This window comes from Gopherus flavomarginatus, chromosome 16 (assembly GCF_025201925.1).
Source record: "Gopherus flavomarginatus isolate rGopFla2 chromosome 16, rGopFla2.mat.asm, whole genome shotgun sequence".
In the NCBI taxonomy this organism is placed as follows: domain Eukaryota; kingdom Metazoa; phylum Chordata; order Testudines; family Testudinidae; genus Gopherus; species Gopherus flavomarginatus.
Genome location: NC_066632.1, coordinates 26,268,474 through 26,294,181, shown reverse-complemented (window position 1 = coordinate 26,294,181; position 25,708 = coordinate 26,268,474). Strand labels below are relative to the sequence as shown.

General features: G+C 66.2%; 2 protein-coding genes across 8 annotated transcripts in view; one reads left to right on the top strand and one right to left on the bottom strand.

The window, feature by feature from the left end:
• The window catches only part of BLOC1S1 (biogenesis of lysosomal organelles complex 1 subunit 1), an 82,171-nt gene that overhangs the window by 38,654 nt on the left and 17,809 nt on the right, over nucleotides 1-25,708 (top strand). Inside the window, exon 1 of one of the 3 annotated variants that reach the window (XM_050924759.1) lies at nucleotides 24,771-24,777. The exons of the other annotated variants lie outside the window; for them this stretch is intronic. The gene's annotated coding sequence lies outside the window, so the exon portion shown is untranslated. Of the gene's footprint in view, nucleotides 1-24,770; nucleotides 24,778-25,708 lie in introns of those variants that run through there. 3 annotated transcript variants of the gene reach the window in all.
• ITGA7 (integrin subunit alpha 7) lies at nucleotides 348-22,178 on the bottom strand. Of its 5 annotated transcripts, XM_050924679.1 has the most exons (27): nucleotides 21,980-22,178; nucleotides 15,051-15,178; nucleotides 14,601-14,680; nucleotides 13,951-14,206; nucleotides 13,221-13,352; nucleotides 12,865-12,984; nucleotides 10,196-10,403; nucleotides 9,889-10,082; nucleotides 9,501-9,589; nucleotides 9,224-9,351; nucleotides 8,848-8,943; nucleotides 8,158-8,219; nucleotides 7,574-7,743; nucleotides 7,347-7,496; nucleotides 6,207-6,319; nucleotides 5,632-5,836; nucleotides 5,469-5,549; nucleotides 4,658-4,737; nucleotides 4,441-4,518; nucleotides 3,944-4,046; nucleotides 3,429-3,605; nucleotides 3,034-3,141; nucleotides 2,633-2,746; nucleotides 2,368-2,466; nucleotides 2,162-2,287; nucleotides 1,728-1,840; nucleotides 888-986 (listed from the first exon to the last, which is right to left on the bottom strand). In XM_050924679.1, the coding sequence occupies exons 1-26, from the start codon at nucleotides 22,147-22,149 to the stop codon at nucleotides 1,730-1,732; spliced, it is 3,378 nt and encodes a 1,125-aa protein (XP_050780636.1). In that variant the 5' UTR covers nucleotides 22,150-22,178; the 3' UTR covers nucleotides 888-986; nucleotides 1,728-1,729. The 5 variants fall into 5 exon arrangements, with proteins under 5 accessions (XP_050780635.1, XP_050780637.1, XP_050780638.1 ...); XM_050924678.1 differs by lacking the exon at nucleotides 1,728-1,840 and having other exon boundaries at nucleotides 348-986; XM_050924682.1 differs by lacking the exon at nucleotides 12,865-12,984.

The window sequence follows — 25,708 nt, the reverse complement described above, 5'->3', positions numbered from 1 at the left end:
AGGAGTCCTGGCCCCCAGCTCCCCCTCCCCCCAACTCTACCATGTGGAATCTCCTCTCTTCTGTGCCCAGGGCCGTGCAGTGAATAAATGAGTTGGGATCAGGGTGCCAGGCTGGGGAATCCTTTGCTGGAGTCAGCTCAGCGCGTGTGGGCGGTGGGGTGGGTAAATCCAGCCCCTTCACCCCAGGACTCTGCAGAGCTCAGCTCCCGGGGCAGGGGTTGGACACAGATGCTGAAAAATTCTCTGTGGGTTCCTGGTTAGTGTCTCGGGCCTGTTGTGGGGGGGCCCTTGTGGGGCAAAGCACGGTGGAGGGGGGGTAGGTACGGGCACTACACCATTGTTCTCCCAACAGTGTCCCTTTAATAACAATAAACAGAGACCCCCAGCCGGAGGGGCCAGCAGCCCCTCAGCCGGACCATGGAGTCAGTCACATGGGGGGCCTGGGGTAGGGGGCAGGGTCTGCTGGGAGAAAAGCGGGGTCACTGCACAAGGGGGCGGAGTCAGCCCCCTGTAGATTGCTTTACCACCTGAACCAGTCTGGGGCCCCGTGGGGCTGGGATCCCCCCGGAGCAGCGGGTTTGACAGACTTGAGCAGCTCCGGCCCCAGCCAGCAGGAGGCAGCGCGACATGCCCTTGTCCTGTGGGCAGGTCCCACATCTCCAGTCCGGAGTCCAGCAGCCGCCTGGCAGAGCAGCCCCCGGCCACCGCGGCAGAGTCACCCCGTCTCTGTGTGCTCCCCAGAGACCGCCCCCCCCGAGGTCTGAACCAGCACCGGCCAGTGGGATCCCACATGGGTCGGCAGGTGCCTAGCCCGAGACGGGCACGTGGCCGTCGCTGCCCTCGCTCCAGTTCGTCACCCACTCCTTCTTCTGGATGGTGCCCGTCTTCTCCTCGCGGAAGAGCTGGCGCTCCTCCCGCGGGATCTTGATGGCGTGGTACTGCGGCACCGCGGCCTGCTGGTGCCGGGGGCGCTTGAAGAAGCCCACCTGGAAAGAAGCCAGAGAAACGGAGTCGGCGCCCGGCCCCCTGGCAGAGGCCCAGATGCCCCCACCCCACGGGGGGAGCCTGGGCCCTGGCAGACGGAGGCTGCATTTGGCTGGAGCAGGGGCGCCCCCAAGTGGCGGCCGCGTGCATCGAAGGCGGCGATGGGAAGCCAAGGCCAGAGACAGCGTCACCTCCCCTGCAGGTCTGCGCCAGGCTGATCCCCACGCGTCAGGGACGGGCCAGCTCATTCAACGCCCCTGGCAACTCCCAGCCTGACGGCCCTGGGTCGGGGCGCATGGCACACGGGCATGCAGCCTGGCACTGGCCTGGCACCCGCAGGCACACTCACCAGCAGCACCCACCCCGGAACACCCAGGCACTGGCCTGGCACACACAGGCACACTCACCAGCGGCACCTACCCCGGCACACCCAGGCGCTGGCCTGGCACCCACAGGCACACTCAGCAGCGGCACCCGCCCCGGCACACCCAGGCGCTGCCCTGGCACCCGCAGGCACACTCACCAGTGGCACCCACCCCAGCACACCGACGCTAGCCTGGAACCCGCAGGCGCACTCACCATGGGCACCCGCCCCAGCACACCCAGGCGCTGGCCTGGCAGACACCCTGCTCCCCCAAGGGGCCTGGCACACCCGCACACTCATGCACTGTTGCTGCAGATGATCTTGCACACACGTGCATGCCCCTTGCCCTCCGTGAACGAGCGGCAGGGCTGGCTGTTACCGCTAGGCCTCCCCGGCTTGTTTCTCCACCTCGGAGGGCTGCACAGCCAGCCGGGCCCGGTAATAGTTGGTGGCGTACGGGGCCGCTCGGCTGCTCCGCTGGAAGAAGCCGCACTGAGGAGGAAGTGAGGCCGAGGCGAGAGCATCAGGCCTGGGCCAGAGAGCCAGACCCAGGGGATGTCGGGTTATGGATGGGGCAGGAATTCCCGGGGGGGGGGGGCAGGGCTAGGTGCCAGGAGGGGGCAGGGGAGCTGGAGGAGGCTGGGGAAAGAGAGTCCCTGCTTGGGGCTCACTCCCCCAGGGGGTGCATGGGGAGGGGGTGTTGCTGGGGGCAGGAGGGGGCAGGGGCCCAATCCCTGGGTTCACGTCTGTCCTGGAGCAGAGCCCCACTGCCAGGACCAGGGTAGATGGGTCCCCCCTTCCCCCGGCTCTCACCTTCCACAGGATGGAGACCAGCAGCCCCAGCACCAGGACCCCGGCCAGCACCGCAATCAGGATGATCCACCAGGGGACGCCCCGGGCCACCACCACGCTTGGGTCCAGGTAGATGGTGACGGGGATCTGAGGCAGGAAGGGATCAGCAGGATCAGGACCACGAGGCGGGGCAGGGGGCGGGGCGGGGGGAGTGGCCAATCAGGTACCTGCGTGGCAGCATCCTTCAGCACCAGGTTCTGGATGGTGGATTTGACGGTGATGTTGGCGTGGACAAGCAGTTCCACGGAGGTCACGGACGGGTACTCCTGGGGGCAGGGAGATGGCTCAGCCTGGTGCCCACGCCCGGCCCCCCCCACAAGCTATCCCAGGCAGGGGCAGGATTCTGCACCACTTCCTGTCCTAACGCGCAGTGCAGCAGCGACTCGGCCCCGCGGCCCACCCCAGAGCTGGCTGCCCCAGGCGCCGGCTCACCTCCAGGAAGGTGCTGTTCCACAGGCGCCCCCAGGCAGTGAGCACGGCCGAGCGGTCGAAGCTGTGGAGCGGGCACCGGAAGACGAGGCAGCGGGCGGTGCCCCGGGCGCAGTCCTGGAGGGGGAGAGAGCAGGTCAGCGGGCTCCAGGCAGGGAGGGGGGTGGGGGGAGGGAGACGTGGCCAGGCTGCTCCACCCCAGAGGGGTTGCGGGGGTGAGCCATGGGTATCCAGGCTGCAGAGTGCTTCATGGTGTGCAGGGAGGAGAGAGAGTCACACACACACACCCACACACACACGAGCGACCCCCAAACCTCCACCCCAGCCAGGGTCACCACAGGGCTCCCCCACAGCCCCAGCCGGGATTACCCCAGCCGGGATCTCCACCACCCAGAGCCACTCACCAACGTGACATTCTTCCTCTCAGCGTGGGCACGATGCCACCAGGGCCCCGTGCTGGGCACCTCCGGGCGCTCAGCCTCCCTCCTGCTCCTGTCCTGCCCGTGGCTCTCCTGGGGGTGGCAGGAGAGGTGTTAGGGCGGCTCCCTCCGTGTGCTGGGCCCCCCTCAGCCCCTGTGATCCTGCAGTGCAAGCTGTGCCCCTGGATGCCCCCTCCCCCCATGGCCCTGTGGGAGCAAAAGGCTGGGCACAGTTTAGGGCAGGGTCCCAATCCCCATAGCTCGCTCAGCTCGGGGAGTCTCTGGCTCCAGCCCCTCGTCTTCCCCCCCCGAGGCCTGAGAGCCAGAGACCCCCCGAGCTGAGCAGCAGCCCCCAGCTCCTCGCCCCCCACGCCACGTACCAGTGCCAGCCATAGGGGGTTGGCTGCCGGGCTGCAGGCCACGCGCTGCCCGGGCCGGGCCACCAGCTCCAGCCGCAGCGGGTAGAGCAGCCACTTGCCGTTGGCGATCTCGTGGGGCCACATGAGGTTGAGGAAGGCCGAGCCCAGGGTGTTGAGCGACTGGCCCCGGTTGGAGACCTGCGGGGGGAGGCACTCACCAGTCTGAGTCTGTGGGGCAGGGTCAAATGCCACACACACCCCCCATCCCACCACCCAGATGGGGAAACTGAGGCACCAAAGGGGGAAGAGACGTCCTGACTCCCAGCCCCCCCTACTCTAAGCACTAGACCCAGCTGGGAATGGTCCCCGGCGTCCTGAACTCAGCCCCCCGCCCCATGATCCTCAACCCTCCCGCAGCCATGCTCAAGGTGGTCGCAAGGGAGGCTCAGGGTGACGTCTGGCCGGGGAGGGCGGGGCGGGGGGAAGGGTTACTGGCCCGGGTGCTGCCCCTGCCCCTGCCCCTGCGGAGTACTCACCGTCACCTCGTAGCGCACGGCGCTGCCCACCTGGCCCTCGGTGCGAATGGCGCTCTCGCCCTGTACCCGGCCGCCAAAGAACAACCGCTGCGGGACGGCCACACTGCGGGGGGGGGGGGGAGGGAACGGAGTCAGGGAGGGTGACTGGGAGCCCTGCAGGCCCCACCCCTAGTTGGCTCACCCCACCCCTGGCCCGCCCCACCCCCAGCCATCTTGCCCCAGCCCCACCCCTGGCCCTCAGACATCTTGCCCCGCCCCCAGCTTGCCCCACCCCCAGCCCCACTCCTGGCCCCAGATGGCTGGCCCCGCTCCCAGCCCCTGCCCCACCCCCAAGACATCTCAGCCTGCTGCCGGCCCCACCCTGGCCCATCCCACCCCCAGGCCCCAGACAGCTCGCCGCGTCCCCATCCTCACCTTGGTCCTCCCCACCCCTGGCCCCCAGACATCTCCCCCTGTCCCCACCGTGCCCCCTCCAGCCACCCCATTGGGGCACTCACCCCGTCACGGACAGGGGCAGCTCAATGACCACACGTGCTCGCGCCGTCACAGGCCGCAGCCCTGGCTGCTCACTGATCCTGGGAGAGAGGGACAGGGGGCGTCATGAGGGCTCCCCCCACTGCAACCCCCCAGTGGCCAGCTGCAGTTCCTCCGACCACCTCCACAGCCAACCCCCCACCCCCTGAACATCACCCAGCCCCTGCAGGGGGTGCTCACGTGCTCAGCTCCAGCTGCAGCTCCAGCTCCCGGGTCTCGATGGTGATGCCCGAGGTGCTGACGATGAGATAAAACCGCACCTGGGGGGGAGCAGAGCGATCAGGGCCATGGGAGGGCAGAGGCCAGGGGGAGCAAGAGGGAGGTGGTGAGGTCTGGGCGCAGTGTGGGGGGCAGTGAGGGGCAGCGAGGTCTGGGCGCAGTTCAGGGGGCAGCGAGGGGCAGCGAGCTCTGGGCGCAGTGCGGTGGGCAGTGAGGGGCAGCGAGCTCTGGGCACAGTTCAGGGGGCAGCGAGGGGCAGCGAGCTCTGGGCGCAGTGTGGGGGCAGTGAGGGGCAGCGAGGTCTGGGCGCAGTGCGGTGGGCAGTGAGGGGCAGCGAGCTCTGGGCGCAGTGCGGGGGGCATGGGGGGGCAGCGAGGTCTGGGCACAGTTCAGGGGGCAGCGAGGGGCAGCGAGCTCTGGGCGCAGTGTGGGGGGCAGCGAGGGGCAGCGAGCTCTGGGCGCAGTGCGGGGAGCATGGGGGGGCAGCGAGCTCTGGGCGCAGTGTGGGGGGCATTGGGGGGGCAGCGAGCTCTGGGCGCGGTGTGGGGGGCAGCGAGGGGCAGCGAGCTCTGGGCGCGGTGTGGGGGGCAGCGAGGGGCAGCGAGCTCTGGGCGCAGTGTGGGGGGCAGCGAGGGGCAGCGAGCTCTGGGCACAGTTCAGGGGGCAGTGAGGGGCAGCGAGCTCTGGGCACAGTTCAGGGGGCAGTGAGGGGCAGCGAGCTCTGGGCGCAGTCCGGGGGCTGGGGGCAGGAATTTGGGGGGCTGATCCCCACCTGAGCTCCGCGCTTCAAGGGGTTCCCCAGTTCACACTGCACTTGGGAGCCGTTCAGGTTGGGCAGGCAGGGCTGCTTCTCCTGGAAAGGATGAGAAGTCAGAGACCGGGGCCTACAACTCGTCCCCGGCCCCCCTTCCCCTCCCCCTCCCTCTCCCCCATACCAGGCCGGGCCCGGCCCACATGTCATGGGCCCGGACCCCGGAGTAGGGCAGGGCCTCGGGGAAGGTGGCCGTGAGCAGGGCCTCGTGGGCGTCGTCCCCGTCCCGCTGCGGCGCCGCAGGGTCCGAGGGCAGGTTGGTGACCTGGATCTCCAAGGCCACGTCCTTCTGGTCGCTCATGGCGAAGACGGCCGTGCCATCGGCGTCCCTGCGGCGGAGAGAGGCAGGCCCAGCGCCACGGTGAGGGGCCCCTGCGGGCATCAGCACAGAGACACTCCCAGAGGGGGCAGACCCCCGGCTACCCAGGTCCCACCTCCTCCTGGACACAGCAGGGGGGCAACATGCAGGGAGCCGCTGCCCCAGAGGGTGGGATCTGCCCCCAGACCCGCCCCTTGGATAGATCCCGGGCCCCCGCCAGGAGTGACCAGCCCCACCCTGCCAGTGGGGGCGGGAGAGTAGATCTGAGAGGGGCCAATATGTGTCTATTACCCCCAGGGTTTAGCCCCAGCCCCCCCTCACCTGGGCTGGGGCTAAACCCACCCAGGGCCCCCCAGGGTTTAGCCCCAGCCCCCCCTCACCTGGGCAGGGGCAGGAAGTCGGCATCGCCCACGCGGGAGCAGAACTGGTAGCGCAGCTGGAGGTTGCTCTGGCAGATCTTGTCCTCCCCGCAGCCCTGCTTCAAAAAATTCACCTGGGGACAAATGCCCCGGGGCGGGGGTTAGCTGGGACGGCCCCCAGGCCACTCCTCCACCTCTGCACAGCGCCTGCCCCCCAGCTAGGGCTCTGCAGGGCTCACCCGCCGGCTCAGAGCCATCCCCCAAAACATTCCCGCAGACTCTGCGTGTGCTCCAGCAGCCCAGCTATGCCCACAGCACCAACATGCAGCCCCCTCTGGGGCAGGGCCCGGCCGCTGGTGACACCGCACGGGGCTCACTCATCCAGCACTGACATGCAGCCCCCTCTGGGGCGGGGCCCGGCCGGTGGTGACACCACACAGGGCTCACTCAGCCAGCACTGACATGCAGCCCCCTCTGGGGTGCGGCCCGGCCGCTTGTGACACCACACAGGGCTCACTCAGCCAGCACTGACATGCAGCCCCCTCTGGGGCGGGGCCCGGCCGGTGGTGACACCACACAGGGCTCACCCACCCAGCACTGACATGCAGCCCCCTCTGGGGTGGGGCCCGGCCGGTGGTGACACCACACAGGGCTCACCCACCCAGCACTGACATGCAGCCCCCTCTGGGGCGGGGCCCGGCCGCTGGTGATACCGCACAGGGCTCACTCATCCAGCACCGACATGCAGCCCCCTCTGGGACAGGGCCCGGCCGCTAGTGACACCGCACAGGGCTCATTCATCCAGCACCGACATGCAGTCCCCTCTGGGGCGGGGCCCAGCAGCTGGTCAGCAGGACGCAGCAATCCCCCGAAAGGCTGACACCGCCTGGAGGAGCAGAAGAGTCCCCCATGCTGGGCCCTGGCCAGGGCACCCTGACGAAAGGCGCCAGGGGATCGGCACCGCCAGGAGCTCTGATCCCACAGGACGAGCTGCTCGCAGGGCAAGGGGCCGGGCGCCGACGGTAGCACTGGTGGGGTAGGCAGAGAGCCTCCTGCTGGAGCCTGTTCCTGGCGGGGCGCCCGCCCATGTGCTGAGCAGGCCTGACCCTGCTGAGCGGGAGCCCACGTCCCCAGGGGCCGTCACCCAGGAACCCGCCTCACCTCTGCCCTCTGGCTGCTGGGCAGCTGGGCGTTCAGCACCGGCATCAGCGGGGGCAGGGCGGCGGCCTGGACCTGGTGCTTGCTCTGGGCGTGCTCGATGCTGTACGTCAGCATCACGACGATGGGGCGGAGCTTGTCCCGGATGCTCTCCTGCAATGAGGGAGCAGGGGGTGAGCCTGCGGCAGGCCGGGGGTAGGGCAGGGCAGGGCTGGGGCAGCAGGACCCACCTGCAGCTGGAAGGTGGCCTTGACGCAGGAGGGGGCGCGCTGGTGGGGCAGCTCCACCACGTCCGAGAACTGGTGTTCGGGGTCCGTGGGCTTCCGGTCCAGGAAGGCGACTCTGGGGGCCTGGCCCAGTTTCTGCCGGTCCACGTCAGCATCCAAGGTGTACGCGAGCGCTGGAGGAGGAGGGAGGGAAGGCGGGTGAGCATGGGCTCTGCTCCGCCTTCCATGCCTAGGGGGATTGCTCACCCATCAGCGAAATGCAGCCACCTCTGGGGTGGACACGGCAGCTGTTTATACGGGATCTGTCACCCAGTGCTGAGATGCAGCCACCTCTGGGGTAGGGCTCCCCAGGTAGCTTAGAGCACCCTCAGGGTTGCTCTGGGTTGTGTCCTACTTCCTTTAGCATCCTCTGGGCTCTGGGACCCAGAGAACAGCCATGGGGCAGCGTGCTCTGGGCATCTCCCTGTGCCGGGTGTGGGAGCAGGGCTGACGCGGGGGGGTATTCTCAGGTGGTATTCCCCCCGCCCCGCCGCAGCGTGGCACGGCCAGGCCTGGGGGAGTGCGGGGCCCAGCCCAGCAGTACTCACTGACACGGGGGCTGTAGCTGGCAGGACTGGCCGTGTAGCTGAAGCAGGCTCGTACTTCCACGCTGCACAGGGAAACCACAGAAAGGCTCGGCCTGAGACAAGGCCAACGTCAAACCAGCCGCCTCCTGGCTAAGGGGGCTCAGCATCCCACCCTCCGGGGAGGAGGAGGAGGAAGAGCAGGGCCAGCTGGTTCCCTGCATAACCCAGCTCTGAGCAGCCACTGGAAACTAGCATTTGTCCCTTTCGTTCGGGTCAGAGTGCACTGCTGCCCTCGAGAGGGCAGCGCTAACCCGGTTGTACCCCTGGGGAAACTGAGGCAGGGATTGGCCCAAGGCCCAACAACAGGTGAGTAGCAGAGCTGGGGACAGAACCCAGGAGTCCTGGTTCCCAGCCCCCCTGCTCTAACCACCAGATCCACTTCCCTCCCAGAGTCGAGGAGAGAACCCAGGAGTCCTGGCTCCTTCCCCTCCACCCCCCCGGCTTCAACCCACCAGCCCCCACTCCTCTCCCAGAGCCAGAGAGAGAACCCAGGAGTCCTGGCTCCCAGCCCCATGCCCTATCAACTCTAACCACTAGACCTCCCTCTCTCCCTGGGTGTGGAAAGTGTGCTTGGCTGGTGGGGGTCAGGGGGTTTCTAGGCACAGCTCTGGATCCCAGGGAGCCCAGGGGTGGGGGCGAGGCCATTCTCACCAGATGCCCAGGTGGTGGGGGCAGTTCCTGCTCTCCAGGTCGATGTTCTGGGGGGAGAGGGAGACATTCTTGGAGACGTGGATGACGGGCCGGGCTCTGCAAAGCAAGGGGGGAAACCGCTGGCAAAGGCACCCAGCTGGCCCGCGCCCCGGCTGCACCAGGCCTCCCGCCCCACAGTGTGCCAGGCGGCCCAGGCCCTCCCACACACTGGGCACGGTGAGAGCCATCGGCTGTGAGAGTCACCCAGGTGGCTGATCCAGCTGGACACAGTGCAACGCCCAGGGCTGGAGGGGCCAGAGTCCCACCAGGCCGCGCCCTACCTGGCTCCCTCCCTCCCTCGGGCCTGGGGGCGGGTGGCGCGGCGGGCAGCGCCCACCTGTACAGCACCACACTGTCCGAGAGCGAGCCAACGAGCAGATCCGGGTAGAGATTCCCGTCCACGTCCAGGCCCCCGGACAGGGAGTAGCCGAAGGTCCTCACCCCGACGCCTTCCCCGTCCAGGACCTGCAGGGGGACAGACGGACAGAGAGTGGAGCCGCCAGCGTTTAGGACATGAAGTGAAGGGGGCAGCGGGGGAGGGGCTTAGGAGCCTGTGGACCCCGCAGTTCAGTGATCCCCTCCCCTGCCCCGGTGCCCCCCTCGTGCCCTCTCACCTGGGCCGGTTTGGTGACGATGCCCAGGCTGCTGCCGTGGTAGATAAAGACCTTGCCGGCTCCATCAAAGGGGGCTCCCACGGCGATGTCTGCGGGGGGGGGGAGGGTTATGGCTGGAGCAGGCTGGAAGGGGGTTGTGCCCCCCTGGGCCACTAGGGCCACGGCCATTCCCCTGCCCAGGGCTGGATACTTGCCACGGGGAGGAGGGGTCCCTCCCTCCTGCAGGGGCAGCTCCGTTGCCCAGACCCCGTAACCCAGCTGAGCAACCAGCCCCATCGCCTGCCCCCAGCCCATACCCGCAGGGGGAGCCCCCCAAGGGATGGCGCCAACTCCCCAGAACCCGGGACCCCAGGTCAGACCCAGCCAGGCTCCCCCGATCTCCCCTCACCCTGGAAGCCGTCCTGGTTGAGGTCGCCAAGGGCGGTGAGGCCGATGCCGAACATGGAGTGGGAGGTGCCGTTGAGGCGGATGGGGCGGATGTCCGCCCAGCGCCCCGCCTGGTTGATGTACACGTAGGCTGCCCCGCCGATCTCCTCCTGCCGATTGAAGAAGTGGGGTGCCCCCACCACCAGGTCCATCCAGCTGGGCGGGGCAGAGGGCACCAGAGTCAGGCTCAGCCCCTGCCAGCCCAGCCCGCCCCAGCACTGCGGGGCTCAGCGAGGCGCCACGTCCCGACACCCCAGACCCCGGCTCACCCGTCACTGTTCAGATCCACCACGGCCACGGCGTAGCCGAAGGAGGAGGTGAGCTGCTCCCCGGGCAGGACAACCTCGGGCACCAGGCGGTTGACGTTGTCCCGTCGCAGGATCACCACAGCCCCCGTGTGGTTGGCCCGCGGTGCCCCTGTTACGAAGCTGAGCTGGTCCTGCCGGGTCAGGCCCTTCCCCGAGTCGACGGAGAAGCCTGGAGCAGGGGGCAGAGCGACAGGCAGGGTTGGTGCTGCTGGGGAGTTGGGGGGCGCCCCCCAGGGCTCCTCAGGAGCAGGGGGGGCAGGGACTGCCCTGGCCCTACTCTCAGCTCGGGTGGGGAGAGGCCCCCCCCAACACTCGCTGAGCCCCCTGCTGCTAGATCCCGGGGGCAGGGGGAGGGAATAGACGTGGGCCCCACACCAGCCAAAGACACCGAGACCACTGCCCCCTGCTGGATGCAATCAGCATGGCTCCTGCATGTGGCAGAGGCTCTGTACTGTGCAGAGCTAGTGGGGATTCCCATGGAGGTGCCGCACCATAGGGTAGGCTGGAAGGACCTGGCACCTAACCCGTCCCACACTGAGCCAGCATGTGGCCGCAGGAGGCCAGGGCAGGATCCCACACCTGGGGTTCCTTGAGGCCGGATGGAGCCTCTTCCAGCCACAGACCCCCCCCACCCGCTGGGGAGAGGAGAGGTTTGGCTAACACACACCAAGCCCACACACAGGCTCCCCGGGGTGGACAGAGCTGGGGTGGGGGTCTGGGAGGCACCAGATGTGAACTCCACCCACTCATCCTCAACCCCACAGGGTGGCCTAAAGCCAGGCCCCCTGCCCCCTGCTCCATATCTGGGGGGCCCAGAGCAGCGATCCCCAGCGCCTGGCCCCTCTGCTGCTCCGTGTGTCTGTCTGTCCATCTCTCTCTGCTCAGCCCCCCAGACATTGGGCCTGAGGATCTCGCCAGTCGGGATACAGCCTCGGGGGCGGGAGAATGCAGGGGCCAAGGGGAGCAACCAGGAAGCTGGACACGCCTCATATTTCAGATACCAGAGTCCCCGCCCGGTCCCCAGGTCCCAGCATCGGGGGGCAAGGTCCAGCTAGCAAACACCCGGCAGGGCGGGGTGACGGTGCTGGAAAGGGGGGGTCCCCTGCAGTGCTCAATGGGCGGGGGGAGGATTGCTCAAAAAGAGCAGCTGGATGAGCCCCCTCAACACTAACATGTCTCTGCTTTGTCCGGGCCTCCGGCTGCCCCTCTTCATGCCTCAGTTTCCCTGCAGTGTTCTCTAATAGCACATTGGACCACCCAGGACTCTCCAGGAGAGTGGGGGGTGTCTGGTGGTTAGAACTGAAGGAGGTGGGGGTGGGGGTAGGAGTCAGGACTCCTGGGTTCTATTCCAGCAGCTCCAGGGATGCTGCCAAGCCAGCAGACCCCCCCGGGATGATGCCAGGCAGGGCGTGCCCATGCGACGGCCAAATCACCCAGGTGCTGCTCTGTGCAATCCATCTCTGGGGCCTAGGCCGGCAGCGGGTCAGTGTGTGGGGGCTCCCTGCAGGCAGGAGTGGGGACGATGTGGGGGCAGCAGCCAGGTCTCAGCGAGGGGGGCACGTCCTGCTGGCAAGCACTGGGGAGAGCCATGCACCCCGAACCGAGCGACACCCCCTCACATCCCACACCGCATGCAACACACAGCCCAGGCAGCACCTCGGGGACCCTTCCAGGCTCCACGTCCCTCTCCCAGCAGGGATCCCCAGCCCCCCACGGCTGCTGACAGAGCAGTGCTGACCCCCCTTGTCTGCAGCCCCCCACAACACCCCCCCGCCCAGGTCACCCCAGTGCTGCAGCCAGCCCAGATGGGGCCAAGCGCCCGTCCCCGGAGCCTGGAATGTTCCCTGGCAGCACGGGCACAAGACACTCACACCCGGCAGCAGAGCGGGCCTCCCCGGTGCTGGGCTGCCCCTGCTCACAGCCTCCCCCTGGGCACCCAGGGGGCCAAGGGACAGTGCTAGCACTTGGAGATGTGAAGGGGCAGGGGCTGCCCTGAGCAGGTGTCCCCATGGATCCTCCCCCTTGCTCAGGGCCTTGGGACACTGGGTGCCCTCTGAGTGGGGAAGGGTTCACGTCCCCTCCCTGGTGCCATGGCCAGCAGAAGCCATGTTCCCCAGGCAATGAGCACCAGGACGTGTAAATCCCTGGGCACTAGCATCCAGCCTGGCACGCGCAGCCGCAGAGCGGGGTGGGTGGGGGGCTGCAGGGGGAAAACCGCGCAGAGACGGCTCTGAAATGGAAAGACGAAAGGTGGGGAGGGTGGGGGGGTGCAGGGTTTGTGTGTCTGTGCACGGGCAGGGCAGGAGGTGTCTGTGCAAGGACGGTTTGTGCTCGCATATGGGGACGTGCCTAGGGAGGGGCAGGGGTAAGTGTGAACGGGTGTGTGGGGCTGTGTTCAGGGAGGGGCATCAGTCACCCCTCTCCCCCCATACCCTACACCCCCCCCATACACACGCTATGGGGCAGGACCTGGGCGTGGCGCCCCCCGCTGGCCCAGTAGCAGAATGGAGTTTTCACTTCCCCTCAGCTCCAAAGGCCAAGAGGAGAACGAGCTCGGGGTGGGGGGCAGCCGGGGTCCCGGCCGGCCGGTCGCTGACAGGCGGGCGCCACACGCCGCCGCGGTTACACACCTAAGTTGCTATTCTGGGCCACGTCGCCGACGGTGCCGGGCAGCCGCTCGCTGGGCTCTGCCGTTTTATACACCAGCTGATCGGGGTCTGCGCTATGAACATTGGTCATAAACAACAGACCTGCGGGGCCGCGCCAGGCCGGGGGGGGGAGAGAGAGAGAGAGAGTTAAAGGATGGAGACCCCTCCCCACCCGAGCAGCAGAGGCTCAACGGAGACTCTCCGATGGCCCCATTTCCTTCGCTGGTTCCTTCCCCGCAGGCCCTGGGGGCGAAAGACTCGAGCGGCCGCTGCCAATGGCCGGGGGGCGGGTTTGGCCCCTGTGCCCGGCCTGCCCGCTGCCTGGCAGCGCTCCCTACCGAAGTAGCTGTTGGCGGGCACGGGGATGAGGGAGGGGTCCTGGTCCTTCTCCCCCCCGGCTTCGTAGGGCCCGTCGTCGTACGTAACCAGCTCCAGGGAGCTCTGGTTAACGAGCTCCACGCGCAGGTCCCCTGCCAAACCAGAGAGGGGTTAGTGGGGGCGGGAGGGCATGGGGGGGATGGGGGGGACAGGGATGATGCAAGGGGGGGGTGAGGACAGTCCTGGCTCCTCCTCTGCCTGGCACAGAGGTCGGAGCTTCCAGCGTTGGGTCTGAACTGAAGGTGGGCGCACTGCCTAAGGAGAGAAATGGTTCTCCCCTTCCCCCACCTGCCCCCCCCGCCATGGGCCCCTTCCTCCATCCTGCCCCCCATCAGCCACGGGCCCCTTCCCCCATCCTGCCCCCCGTCAGCCATGCACTGTTCCCCACCCCCATGAGTTACCACCAGTCCTAGGATAGCTGGGCCCATGCTCTGATCTGGGGGGTGCCCAGTCCCCAGCATCTGTGGGCACAGGGGGAGAGGAGAGAACACCCCTGTTCCTCTGCCCCCCACCCCCTACGCCATCCCCACCCCCATTGCCCCAGCCCTATGCCATCCCTGCCCCGCACCCCATCCCCCCATGCCATCCCTGCCCCCGCATGCCATCCCCTCGTTCCCCTGCCCTCCCACGCCATCCCCCCATTGCCCCTGCCCCCCTGCCCCCAGGCCCGCGGACCCCGAGGCGGCTCACCCTTCCAGTTGTAGGTGCCGGGCGCCCCGAAGAGGATGTAGTGCTTGTCTGCGGTGAAGCCGGCTGCCACGCCCTGCTGACAGAAGCCGAAGCGGTCGTGGCCCTGGGGGCGCCCCTCGCAGAACTTCCACTCGCCCCCGTCCAGCTCCTCGCTCACCGTCAGGTCCTGGCTCAGCACGTAGCAGCGCCCAATGACGTCCCGCGTCTCCAGCGGCTGGTTCACCCGGTTCCGCGACTCGTAGAGGTGGGCGCAGGTCTGGGATTGAGCCGGGGGATGACAAGTGGGGCGGGTTAGAGAGGCTCCCGTCCCCTCCCCCCGGTGCCCGACGCCTCTCCCAGGCTCACCCCCATCACTTGTGAAACACGAGGGCCCCGCTGCTCGGCGAGGCGGGACACAGGGGTCCTGGCTTCTCGGCTGCTGGCTCTGGGGAGCTACTCACCTCAGGCCACACAGCGAGTCAGCAGTACAGCTGGGAATGGAACCCCCCAGGTCTAACCACTGGCCCTCCACTCCCTTCACAGCCAGAGAGCGAACCCAGGTGTCCTGGCCCAGCCCCAGCCTACCCCCTCCCAGCTCTAACCCACTAGACCCCCATCCCCACCCACGAGGGCAGAGCAGAGGGCGTCTCCCCCCCGGCAGTGCCACTCACCACAATCTTGCCGCCGGCACCTTGGCTCTTTACGCTCACGCCCAGCCACTGGTTCTCCTTGCTCTCCTTGTGCAGGTCCACTGGGGGGAGGCGCAATCAGCTGCCAAGCAGTCAGCCCCCTCTCCCAGACTCACTGCCAGCCCCCCAACCTCTCCCCTTGAGTGCCCCCCCAGCAGATCCTTGGCCCAGGATTCCCACCCACTCCCCCATGGGCAGCACCGGGCACTAGCCCAGAGTCAGCTCGGCCAAGGGCCATGTGAAAGGAAATGGGACCAGATCCTGCTTCTGGCTGCAGCAGTGTAAATCAGGAGTAACCCCTCCCCCATTTCAATGGAGCCACCCTGGATTTACCCTGGCATCGCTGAGGGCAGGGTCACCCCAGCTCCCACTGTGGATTTATGCTGATGCCACCAAGGGCAGGTCCCGGCGCCCGCCCCACAGTGCCCGTACCTCCCTCGTCGATGGGCATGCGCCAGCAGTCATCGATCTCGCGCGTCAGGGGGCAGGCGTAGAGGCCGCCGGTCCGGTTTGCCTTCTGGCCTGGGAGGGCCAGCGCCTGTGGGGCTCCCACCAGCATCCTGGGGGGGGGGGACGGGCGAGTGTCAGTGGAAGGGGGGAGATGGGATCAGCCACAGACGCCCCTCGGGACGGGCTCCCAGCCTGGGGGGGTGAGGGGTACAAGGGGCCCATGGACAATTGCCAGGTGACACCCCCCTGCCACCTGGGTCAGTGCCTGCTGCGTGGCCGAAAGGAGCTGCCAGCCCCAGGACAGCAGCACTGCAGTGACCTCCAGGAGTGGGGCAGTGACAGGGGCGCCCTGTGCACCCCACGGTGCCAGAGGTCTGCCCCAGAGACGCCCAGCACCGTCAATCCATGAGCTCGTGCCGTCGGCAGATGGGAGCGATCTGGGGTCACTCCTGCCCCACGGCGGAGTCCAAGCTGGCACCCCCTAGAGGGGAGCAACCCCGAGACCCATTCCCTGCCCCCCGCCCCCCAGCCATTCCCACCTTCAAAACTCAAAGAATTAAAGAATCAAACGCCTGGATGGAGGAGCCATGGGGGAGGGGTTTGGACAGCCCCACCCCCATCACTGTCCCCTCGGATGCTCGTCCCCCAACCATGACATCTGGACAGGGATTTTTCCCTCGTGGTGGCCAAGGCCGCAGGTGGGTGGGGCTGGAGCTGGGACAGGCGGCTCTCCTGGGGGGCGCAGGAGGAACCAGGCTGCAGGCTGGTACCAGTGCTCTGGGATCGGGGCAAGGGGGGCCCTGCCCTGGGATGGAGGGAGGAGTGGGTGCAATGGGGTGGGGTGGTGACTGGCACCGGCTGTCCCCCGCTGAACAGTGGGGAGGGGGCCCATGGCTCAAGGCAGGGGTTTCCCGGGGGGCAGGGGGCTCCGCCCCGCGCTGATCAGCCGTGTCCAACAGCTGCAGCCTCGGAGGGGGCCCCGCTCCCGCCTGAGTCACCAGCCCCGGTGCCAGCTGCTCTCAACCGCCCTGGCCACTTGTTGGGAGGGGGCAAACCCCAGCTGGATCCCCCCGCCCCAGATGTTAGCCTGCCTTACGCCCCCAGCACCAGCTGCGGGTCCCAGCCAAGAGACAGAGACAGACAGACGGGGCGAGGCCGGGCTGGCGCCAACCAAGTGGGCCCGAGAGCCGGAAATAGCAGGACCCCGAGACTGCAGGTGATGGGCAGAGCCTCAGCGATGATGGGCGTGTGCACAACACACAGCCCTGCACAACCACCCACTGAGACACACACACACACACACACACCCAGAGCCCCACGCAACACCCTGCACAGCCACACAGCACCCTGGACAAGCACCCACTGAGACACACACAGCCCCATGCAACACCCTGCACAACCACCCACAGAGAGAGACACACACAGCTCCATGCAACACCCTGCACAACCACCCATGGAGAGAGACACACCCAGAGCCCCACGCTACACCCTGCACAACCACCCACTGAGAGAGACACACAAACACGGCTCCACACAACACCCTGCACAACCACACAGAGACACACACATATACCCAAAGCCCCACGCAACACCCTGCACAACCACCCACCAAGAGACACACACCCACAGCCCCATGCAACCACCCACTGAGACACAGTCACAGCCCCACTCAACACCCTGCACAACCACACACACACAGCCCCACGCAACACCCTCCACAACCACCCACTGAGACACACACACACCCAGAGCCCACGCAACACCCTGCACAGCCACACAGCACCCTGCACAACCACCCACTGAGACACACACAGCCCCACACAACACCCTGCACAACCACCCAAGACACACACAAAACCACCCACCAGCCTGCGTGCACACACACACAGCTCCATGCAACACCCTGCACAACCACCCACTGAGACACACACACACCCAGAGCCCCATGCAACACTCTGCACAACCACACACACAGCCCCATGCAACATCCTGCACAATCACCCACCGAGACACACACACACCCAGAGCCCCACGCAACACCCTGCACAACCAGCCACTGAGAGACACACACAAAACCACCCACCAGCCCGCGTGCACACACACACACACACACACACACACACACACACACACACACACACACACACACACACACACAGTGCCCCTCCCCAGAGCGAACCACTGAGTTTGCCCTTGACTGAAGCGACACCCAAGGTGTGATCTAACACCTGGGGGGCGAGAAGAGGCCCGGGTGGCCTCAACCCCCATTCCAGGCCCAGCAGCTGCCCCCAGCCTCATCCCCACCAGTCCCCACGGGAAGCTCCTTGGACCCAACCTGGCCCAATTCAAGATCCAGCCCCGTGCAAACAAGGCCCCTGGAGCGCAGCGCCACCCCTCTGCTCCCCTCCTCCGCTGGAACCCAGGCGATGGGGGGGGGGTGTACGGCCAGGGCCGGGAGAAGAGGGGACCCTCACACCCACAGAGCTGGCTGGGGGGAGCAGCTGTGACCCCCCACACACACCAGGCTGCACCCGGAGCAGGGACACAGACAAGGTGAAACTGACCACAGAAATGGGCAAGGCCACCCTGCCTCTGCAGACTGGGATGGAGGGGGGCTGGATTCGGGGGGGAGGGGGCAGATTCTGATGGGAACAGCCTGGAGCTGCGCCAGGAGCCAATCACCACATACGATAAATAACCAGGACCAGAAGCTGCTGCTTAGTCACTGGGTAATTAATACCCAGGCGAGTGCCAGGGGCAGAGGCAGGATTAGAGGAGGGGGCGACGGAGCGGAGGGGGGTGTCTCTGCTCTTGGCTGGGATCAGGACTCAGCCGCGGGGGGTCACGCTGCAGTCTCAGGGCTGCCACACTGGACTGACCCGGAGCCAGGGCTGGGGATTGGGCCCCTCGCCAACAGGCACCCGTCCAGCACCGGGGGAGGAGCCCCCAGCCCCCCATGGGAAGGGTTTGCCCAAGCCTGGGGCAACAGCTGCATTGGATCCTGGGCACACAGAGGCTGGTCCTGAACGTGCACATTGCTCCCTCGTGCACCAGCACACGCTCGCACCAGCACAGCAGCCTTCCCCTCTCCTGCAGAGGCCTGTGGCCGTCCCGTGCACACTACTCCCCCACAGCACCCCCTGCTGGGCGCCCCCCTGCCAGCACTCCTGCCCCGCCTCCCACAGCACCCCCTGCTGGGAGCTCCCGGCCAGCACTCCTGCCCCGCCTCCCACAGCGCCCCCTGCTGGGAGCCCCCCGCCAGCACTCCTGCCTGCTCCCACAGGGAAAGAGACGCCAAAGAGGCAGGACAGCTCCCGAGAGGAGACAGAGATGGAGCCGGTAAAAATAAACTGGAATTCACTCCAAATAACTCGGCAGCAACATGCCCAAAAAAGGACCGGGCCAGAGAGATCCCATGAGCATCTGTGCTGGCCCAGGGCACCAGGCAGCCACCTCGGGGATCCCAGGGGCTGGGCACAGAGCCACCCTGCACCTTCCCTACGCCCCACCTCCAACCCCAGCATGCACCCCCTCACCCCCCACTGGGAACGCACCCATGCTGCCTTGGTTTCCCCAGCGCCCCACCCTGCTCCCAAGCTAAGCCCCCCAAGGGATCCCATTGTCCAGACGGTCTGCCCCTGCCTGGCAATCCCAATGGGAAAGGGAAGAGAAGGGAGAGTCTCCCTCCCCGTACCATCGATCCACAGCCCAGGGCAGCCGGAACCGGGGCCCCTGCGTCTCATGGAGATTTCGTTTCCTTTGGCATCACTGCTTATCCCAAACCGAGGCACACCAGGCGCATCCCCCTGGGCTGCTGCCACAAGCCGGCTCGGCGCTGGCATCACCTCAGAGTCACGCCTGGCTAATGCCCTCAGGCAGCAGAATTGGGGCCCAGGACTGGGCAGGATCTTTCCTTCTCCCTCTGGCCTGGGCAGCAGAACACCTGGGTTCTATTTCCAGTTCTGCCACTGACCCGCTGAGTGACATTGGATGAGCCCCAGCACCGCTGTGTGACTCAGTTTCCCCTCCTGCCTTTTGGCTGCCTTATCTAGTTAGACTGTGAACTCCTCAGAGCACAGATGGTCTCCAACTCCGCTGGTGCAGCGCCTGGCACGACGGGGCCCCTGGGCCCTGCAGCCATATAAGCTCTACCCGTGTTTGCACCCTGCACCCAGACCAGTGCGCAGCAGTTCATGCTCCCTTTGCGCTGTGGAAGTGACAGTGCAAAGCGCAGGGCTTGGGGAATCGGCCGGATACAGAGCTGACACTGAGCCAGGTGGACCCCAGAAACAGCCTAGTGCCAGGGATGGGACGGACCCGACTCCCAGTCCAAAGCCCTCGGTGCCGAGCCTCCCCCCTCGGCAGCGTGCAACGGCCCGGCCAGTATTTGCACTAATCCTGCACTTTGTCCGTGGCGTCTCAATGCAAACTCCCGGGTGGCTCCGAGCAGCGAGAGCAAATCCCCCCGCAGGGAGGAATTCCAGGAACATTTGATGGGCTTCAGCCTGGAGAATGAGGAACACGAGCAAAGCTCCCCCCGGCCCCAGTAAACAGACAGACGCACGTAGGAACCCGTCCTGCTCCAACCAGGGCGTGAGATCCAGCACCTGTTCATCACCCAGACTGGCTGGCCTGCGACCCGCCCGGCTGGGAGACTGGCTGGCATTTCTCCAGCTCAGCCCAAAGGGATTTGGTTTTACGAGAGTTTTTATCTTCTCTGGGCAGCAACCCCCCCTCCAGCGACCCCAGGGAGAGATCAGATCTAAGTGCATGGTGCCAGCGAGGACACTCTGAGGACACTCACAGCAGCCAGGCACTGCCGGGGCTCCCGCTGCCAGGGGCCTAGCCCCGGGAGCTGCCCCACGAGCTCACGCTGCCAGAGCCCATCGGCAGCTCTGCAGAGAAGGCAGCTGCTGCCCTAGAATCCAAATCAGAGTTGGCAGAAACTGTAACAGGCTGGAGCCAACAAAGATGGCACTGGGGGTGTGATAAGGGACAGCACATTCCCCTGGCTGCCGCTGTGCCCATGCCAACCCTGCATCACCACCAGCAGGGGGCACTAGCACCACCAGCCATGACACCGGCTTCGAGCAGCTGCCAGGAGCCCCCAGCCCCCCCGATGTCTCAAGGGGGGGCACTGAAGAGCCCCTGAGGAACGTTATAAGACTACAAGCCTCACCCTCATTTCTCACCCCCCGTTTTGCTGTTGCTCTGTGCACTCGATGCACCCCACCCCAGAGAGTTTGCACAGAGGCTAGAGAAGCACCATGGAGCAGATGCGGAGCCGATGCTGCTGCCACTGGGGCAGGCCCAGGGGGATTCTCAGCCTCTCACCCCAGGGATCCAGCTGGCCCGGGGTCAGCGCTATTCATTTCCCCTCCATGCTCAGGCTCAGGGAGGGGGGAACCCAGGGATTTGGGCCCAGGGCAGCTCGCAGAGTCTGGGCCCCTCACCTAAATGGCCCATTAGCGATTCTGAGCAGGGCTCACAGCGCCATTCATATTTATGAGGGCTTCGTTTAACCCTTCGCAGGCTCCCTCACAGGCCCAGCTGGGAGCTGCCCGTGTCCCTTGCCCCAAGAAGCCCTGGCCCTGCACCCAGTGAGAGCCCAGCGGGGCCGGGCAGAGAGGGACAGAGGGGGGCACCACCAGGATGAGGATCGCAAAGCGCTGACATGGCCACATCCATCGCTCCTGCATCACCAGCAACACCATGGCCCTGGCGCCCCACACGCAGCCAGCCCCGGTGCATGGCCATCGACCTCGCTACACATACAGACTTCAGAAGGCTAGTGAACAGAGCACAGCACTGGGACCAGGGAGCCCTGCTCCCACCTCTGCCACAGGGTGACCTTGGCCAAGTCCTTTCCCACCTGGTGCCTCAGTTTCCCCATCTGCACAACAGGGATAATGACACTGTAAAGTGCATGGGGGGATTATTACACAGCTCAGCTCTGCCCCCCTGACACATTCTCCCACCAGCAGGTCTGCGCCCCCAATGGGCGGGGGGGAGAGGAAGGTACTGCTGTTGTACCAGCTCCCCAGACCATGCCCCCTCCCACAGCCCCTGGGGATCTGGGCATCTGCTCCTGCATGGGGGGCACCTGGGTTGCTCCAGATAGCACCCCTCCTCTGCACACACACCCCAGAGCTCCAGCAGGGCAGGATGCCTGGCAAGGAGTATCCCCAGCACAGGTTGGGCAGATCTGCACCCTGGCTCCCTGGCTGGCCCCATGGGGTCTGTGTGCTAGTCAGAGACACCTCCAGGCGAGCCCCCCAGCCCCCTGGAGGGAATAGAGCTGCCCCCTTTAGGGTCACAGAGGCGGGAAGGGCACCTGACCTGACAGGTGCCACCCAAGGTCACCCAGGGAGTCAGGAAAAGAACCCAGGAGTCCAGGCTCCCGCTCACCACTAACACCGCTTGGCTCTTGACTCCAGACTGACCCTGGGGGAGCTGGGAGCCGAATCCGGCCCCATTCCGTTGCCGTGGGGGTGGTTCCGGACTGACCCAGGACACCCCTGAAGCCCAGGGCCAGCCTGGGTTCCCCACTGGAGACTGGATTTGGCCCGAGGACCCCAGGAGCGGATCGCAGAGAATCCAGGGAGCAGGAGGGACTGACCCCCCCCAGCGAGTCGGTGAAGTTCCAGGGTGCGGGGGGGGGCGCCCAGGGCCAGGCGGCCTCCTGGGGTAACAGACGTTACCGTGCGACCCCACCCCCCGCGGGGAAGTTACTATTTAGAGCCAAGGGACGGGGGGGGCTGAGCTCCCCCCCCAAAACTTGCTAGGAGCAGCGCGCGCGGGGGGGGGTGTTTTACAAATCCCTCCCCCGGCTCATGCGGAGCGCCCCCGGACCCCCCACCCCGCGGGAAGGCTCCGGGGGGGGGAATAAGGGGACCCCCCCCCGCACTCACCAGCTGGCGGGCTCGGGCCGGAGCTGCCGGTGCAGGGCCACGGAGAAGCCGAACAAGCTGCCGCCGGCCCCGTCCTTCAGCAGCGGGTCGGTCCCGTCCAGGTTGAAGGCGGCGCCCGCCAGCAGCTGGAGGCCGAGGCAGCAGAGCCAGGCGCCCGGCGCCCCCCGCATGCTGCCGGCCCCGCTCCCCGGCCCCGGCCTCGAACCCTCCCCGCCCGGCCGCGCGGGGCCCGGGACAGGTGCGCGGGACCCTCCCCCCGCCTGGCAGCGGCTGAGCGGCGCCCCCCGGGCCGGGCTGGGGCTTCGGGGCCGGGCAGCTGCCGAGGGTGCCGCCCCCCCTACGAGCATGTGCTTGGCAGGGAGAAAGCGCCGCAGCTCGCGCTGAAATGCAGCCACCTCTGGGGGGAGCCCGGAGCGCGGCCGGGGCGGGGCGGCGGAGGAGGAGCCGGATCGCCGGGGGCTGCGCCTGGGAAGGGCCCGGCGCGTTTCACACCCTTGGGCTCAGTGAGCGGGAGGGTGATGGGCTCGGAACAAGGAACCGAGTCACCCACTGACTGTACGTGGCCCAGTTCCCGCCCTGAGCAGCCCCCAGACCCCCCAGCTCCACAGCACCGCGCGGGGACGTGCCAGTGCCCTGCGTTCTTCGCTGGGAACCAGCTGCCATGTTCCACCCCAGAGGCGGCTGCATGGCAGCAGGGAGGGAAGTGCCTGGTCGCTGGCATCAATCTGTAAAGCACCTTAGGGTGCTGCCGCTGGCTGCCAAAGGCTGGAGCAGCTGGGAAGCCCCTGCCACCCAGGTCCCGACAGCCCGTGCTCCCCCCCATCCGCAATAGCGCCCCTGCTGGAAGAGGCTGGGGCAGTGTGACCTCCTGCCCCACTGCTTCCAGCGCCCCCTGCTGGGAGAGGCTGGGAAAAAGGGACTAGAGCCCCCCACCCGAGCAGCAAGCCCCAGCAGCAGGCATGCCTACACGCTGCCCTGTGCTTGGTTACACAATGTGGGCTGGAGGGAGTTTGCAGAAGTGGGTAAGAGTGAATCCCTGGGGCGCTCCCTTCCCGGGTGGAAGGGCGTGCAGTGCCGCTCCCACTGCAGGACGGCTGCAAACGAGAGGGAACGGCTGGGCCCTGGAGTACAGGCCTGACCCCAAACGGGAGCACGGTGGGCGTCACATTTTTCCAGCACATTTCCAGCTATTTTTAAACCGCTCCCGCTCCCCACAGGCTTGACAAGATATTTGGGAGTTGGCAGGGCCACTGCGTCCATGTGAGTCGGCTCCAGCTCGGACGCTGGATGCAGCAGCCCAAGAATCAGGCGACCCTTGACCTTCCTCCCCCAGTTGCTTCACTTCTGCTCTCCAGGGCCTAGGCAGCGCTGGGACAGATGGGGGGACCCCGCCCCTTTGCAGAGCCCCGTCTCTGTGACCAGCTGCCTCATGGCAGATCAGCCCCAGGAGATTTTCCTTCGCAGTGGAACCTGGGAATGGGCCCGATTCAAGCCACCGTCCCAAGGGAGCACATGGCTTTAGCCTCTGTTAACTCCCTTCCCCTGCACATCCCCTCCCCGAAACATTCTGTGCCACGGCCCATCCAGCGGGAGAAGGCTGGTGTCGCTCAGGTCTGGCTTCCGTGGCAGTTGTGGGTGGGAAACGAGGAACAGCCGGTGGAAATTAAACCGAGCCTGGGATCTTCGCTTCAGCCCTCGGCACAGAGGGGGCACTCAGCCATCTGTCTGCTCCAAACGCAGCCTGAAGGCCACACCCTGCAGCCAGGTCCTGGAGCCTGGTTAGCGAAGCAAGACACCCTCTGCATCTCTCGCTCCTGCTGCTCTTCTGTAGGGCAGGGGTTTGACCCCGCAGGGGGTCACACGGTTATTACATGGGGGGTCACGAACTGTCAGCCTCTACCCCGCACCCCGCTTTGCCTCCAGCGTTTATAATAGTGTTAAATAGACACAAACCTGTTTTTCATTTATATGGGGGGGGGGTCGCACACAGAGGCTGCTGTGTGCAAGGGGTCACCAGAACAAAAGTCTGAGAACCCCTGCAGAGGGTTTGTAAAGCTGCCCTGCACCAGCTACATTCTGCCCCCTGGCGACCCCAGGCTTCCACCGTCTGCGTCAAGCACCCCAAGATCTGGAGGTTGGTTTAAAAACCACGAGATTCTTTAAAACAATGATCTGGGGCTCTCCACCTTTGGATCCCACTCGGGCCAGGCTGTGGCCTCCACCCCGCTGGACACACACAGAGGGAGCCGCTTCCCAGACCCCTCTGGCTCTTGAGAGGGGCAGCACCAAGCCTGCTCTCTGAACTCCATCCCAGGGCCAAGTCCTTCAGCCCCTCCCGGGACCATCCTCCAGCACTTGGAAGACGGAGGGGAAGAAGCTAGAGAGCAGAGGGAGGAGGGTGGACGGCAACGTGACGACAAGGCAGCTGGTCCGTGCCCATATACCTGCCTGGCACCTCTCTGCAGGGGCCGGCTCGGCCTCCAGAATCTCAGCGTTCGTGCCTACCCCTTAGAAGGGCAAAGAAAACCTCAGAAACGTGACCCATGAGTAACCCAGGCAGCTACGTCTGCCAAAGTCTGCACAGAGCCTGGGCCAATAGCTCAGCGAAGTGTGAACCGTCCCCTTCATCGCAGGGAGGGGTGGACTCAGATTCCCAGGGCCGAGCATGGCTAACGCCACCACCTCTCATGGAGAGGGGGGCAGGGGTGGTTGGGAGATGCCGCTGCTGATTTGCCCCCCTCACCGCTGAAGGGCCCTGCAGAGCTTAGCGAGCCCACGATGAACCGTGGCCCGGCCCCAAGGGGTGTCAGGAGGTCAGCGCTCATCTGTAGGTGGCACTAGGCAGAACAGCCCCTCCCACATTTCCCAGTCCGACCCCCGAGTGGCTACAGTGCAGGGCTCCTGGGCTCCGTTCCCAGCGCTGCCACCAGCAGTGGGCAACTCCAAACCCTCAGAACTGACCCCAGCTTGAGCGACCTTGGGCCTGGCTCTCAGAAGGTGCCGAGTGCCTGGCCTGGCGCTCTGCCTCCAACAGCGTTCGGCTGTTCGCTCGACCACCAACACAGGCAACAATTCGATCCCCTCACGCGCCCCCGGCTGGATGGGCTCCTGCAGGGCTGGCACCTGGGAGAACGTGGTTGTGTTGCTGGAGGCAGCAGATCTGTCGCGAGGTGCGCGGGGCAGGGAGTCAGCCAGGGCTATTTTTACACCGTCCCTGTGCTAATTTTGGGCCAAGTGACGCTGGTAGCTCCTGTCAGAGCGTCTCCTGGTCCGAGAAGCTAAACTTAGCCCTGGAGCCGCGGTAGCAAGGGCCCGAATGAGGAGTGGGAGACATGGCTGAGGAGGGGCTGCCATTCTTAGGAGGGCCCAGCTGTGGACTATGCTGCTAGAGGTGCCATCTTACAGTTCAGCCATGGACACAGACGTCCACATGTCTCATGGGCAACGAAGATCCATGGGCTTGGTTCTTCTTCCACTCCTGGCCCAGACCGTGGCATAGGGTTGCTGCATGCTCTTAAACAGCTGCAACCTTCCATCCCAGAAACAGCTGCATGGCAGCCGTGAGTGAACGATCCCTGCAAACCCCGTCTTTAGAGTTCTCTGGGATCCTGCTAAAGAAACGATATTCAGTATTGAGGTGTCACAGAGCCACAGGCCCAGTGCTCTCCGGCAGCTGTGGAACAGTCCCTGGGGGACCCCTTCAGTGCGTCAGCCCCCTCAGGGTCACAC

Coding starts and splice junctions, on each gene's coding strand:
- ITGA7 (XM_050924678.1), bottom strand. CDS start 22,149: ATGCGGGGGGCGCCGGGCGCCTGGCTCTGCTGCCTCGGCCTCCAGCTG. Junction 14,207..14,600: donor GTGCCGGCGGCAAGATTGTG/GTGAGTGGCACT, acceptor GCTCAATCCCAG/ACCTGCGCCCACCTCTACGA. Junction 10,404..12,864: donor GGCCCAGAATAGCAACTTAG/GTGTGTAACCGC, acceptor CCCCTGCTCCAG/GCTTCTCCGTCGACTCGGGG.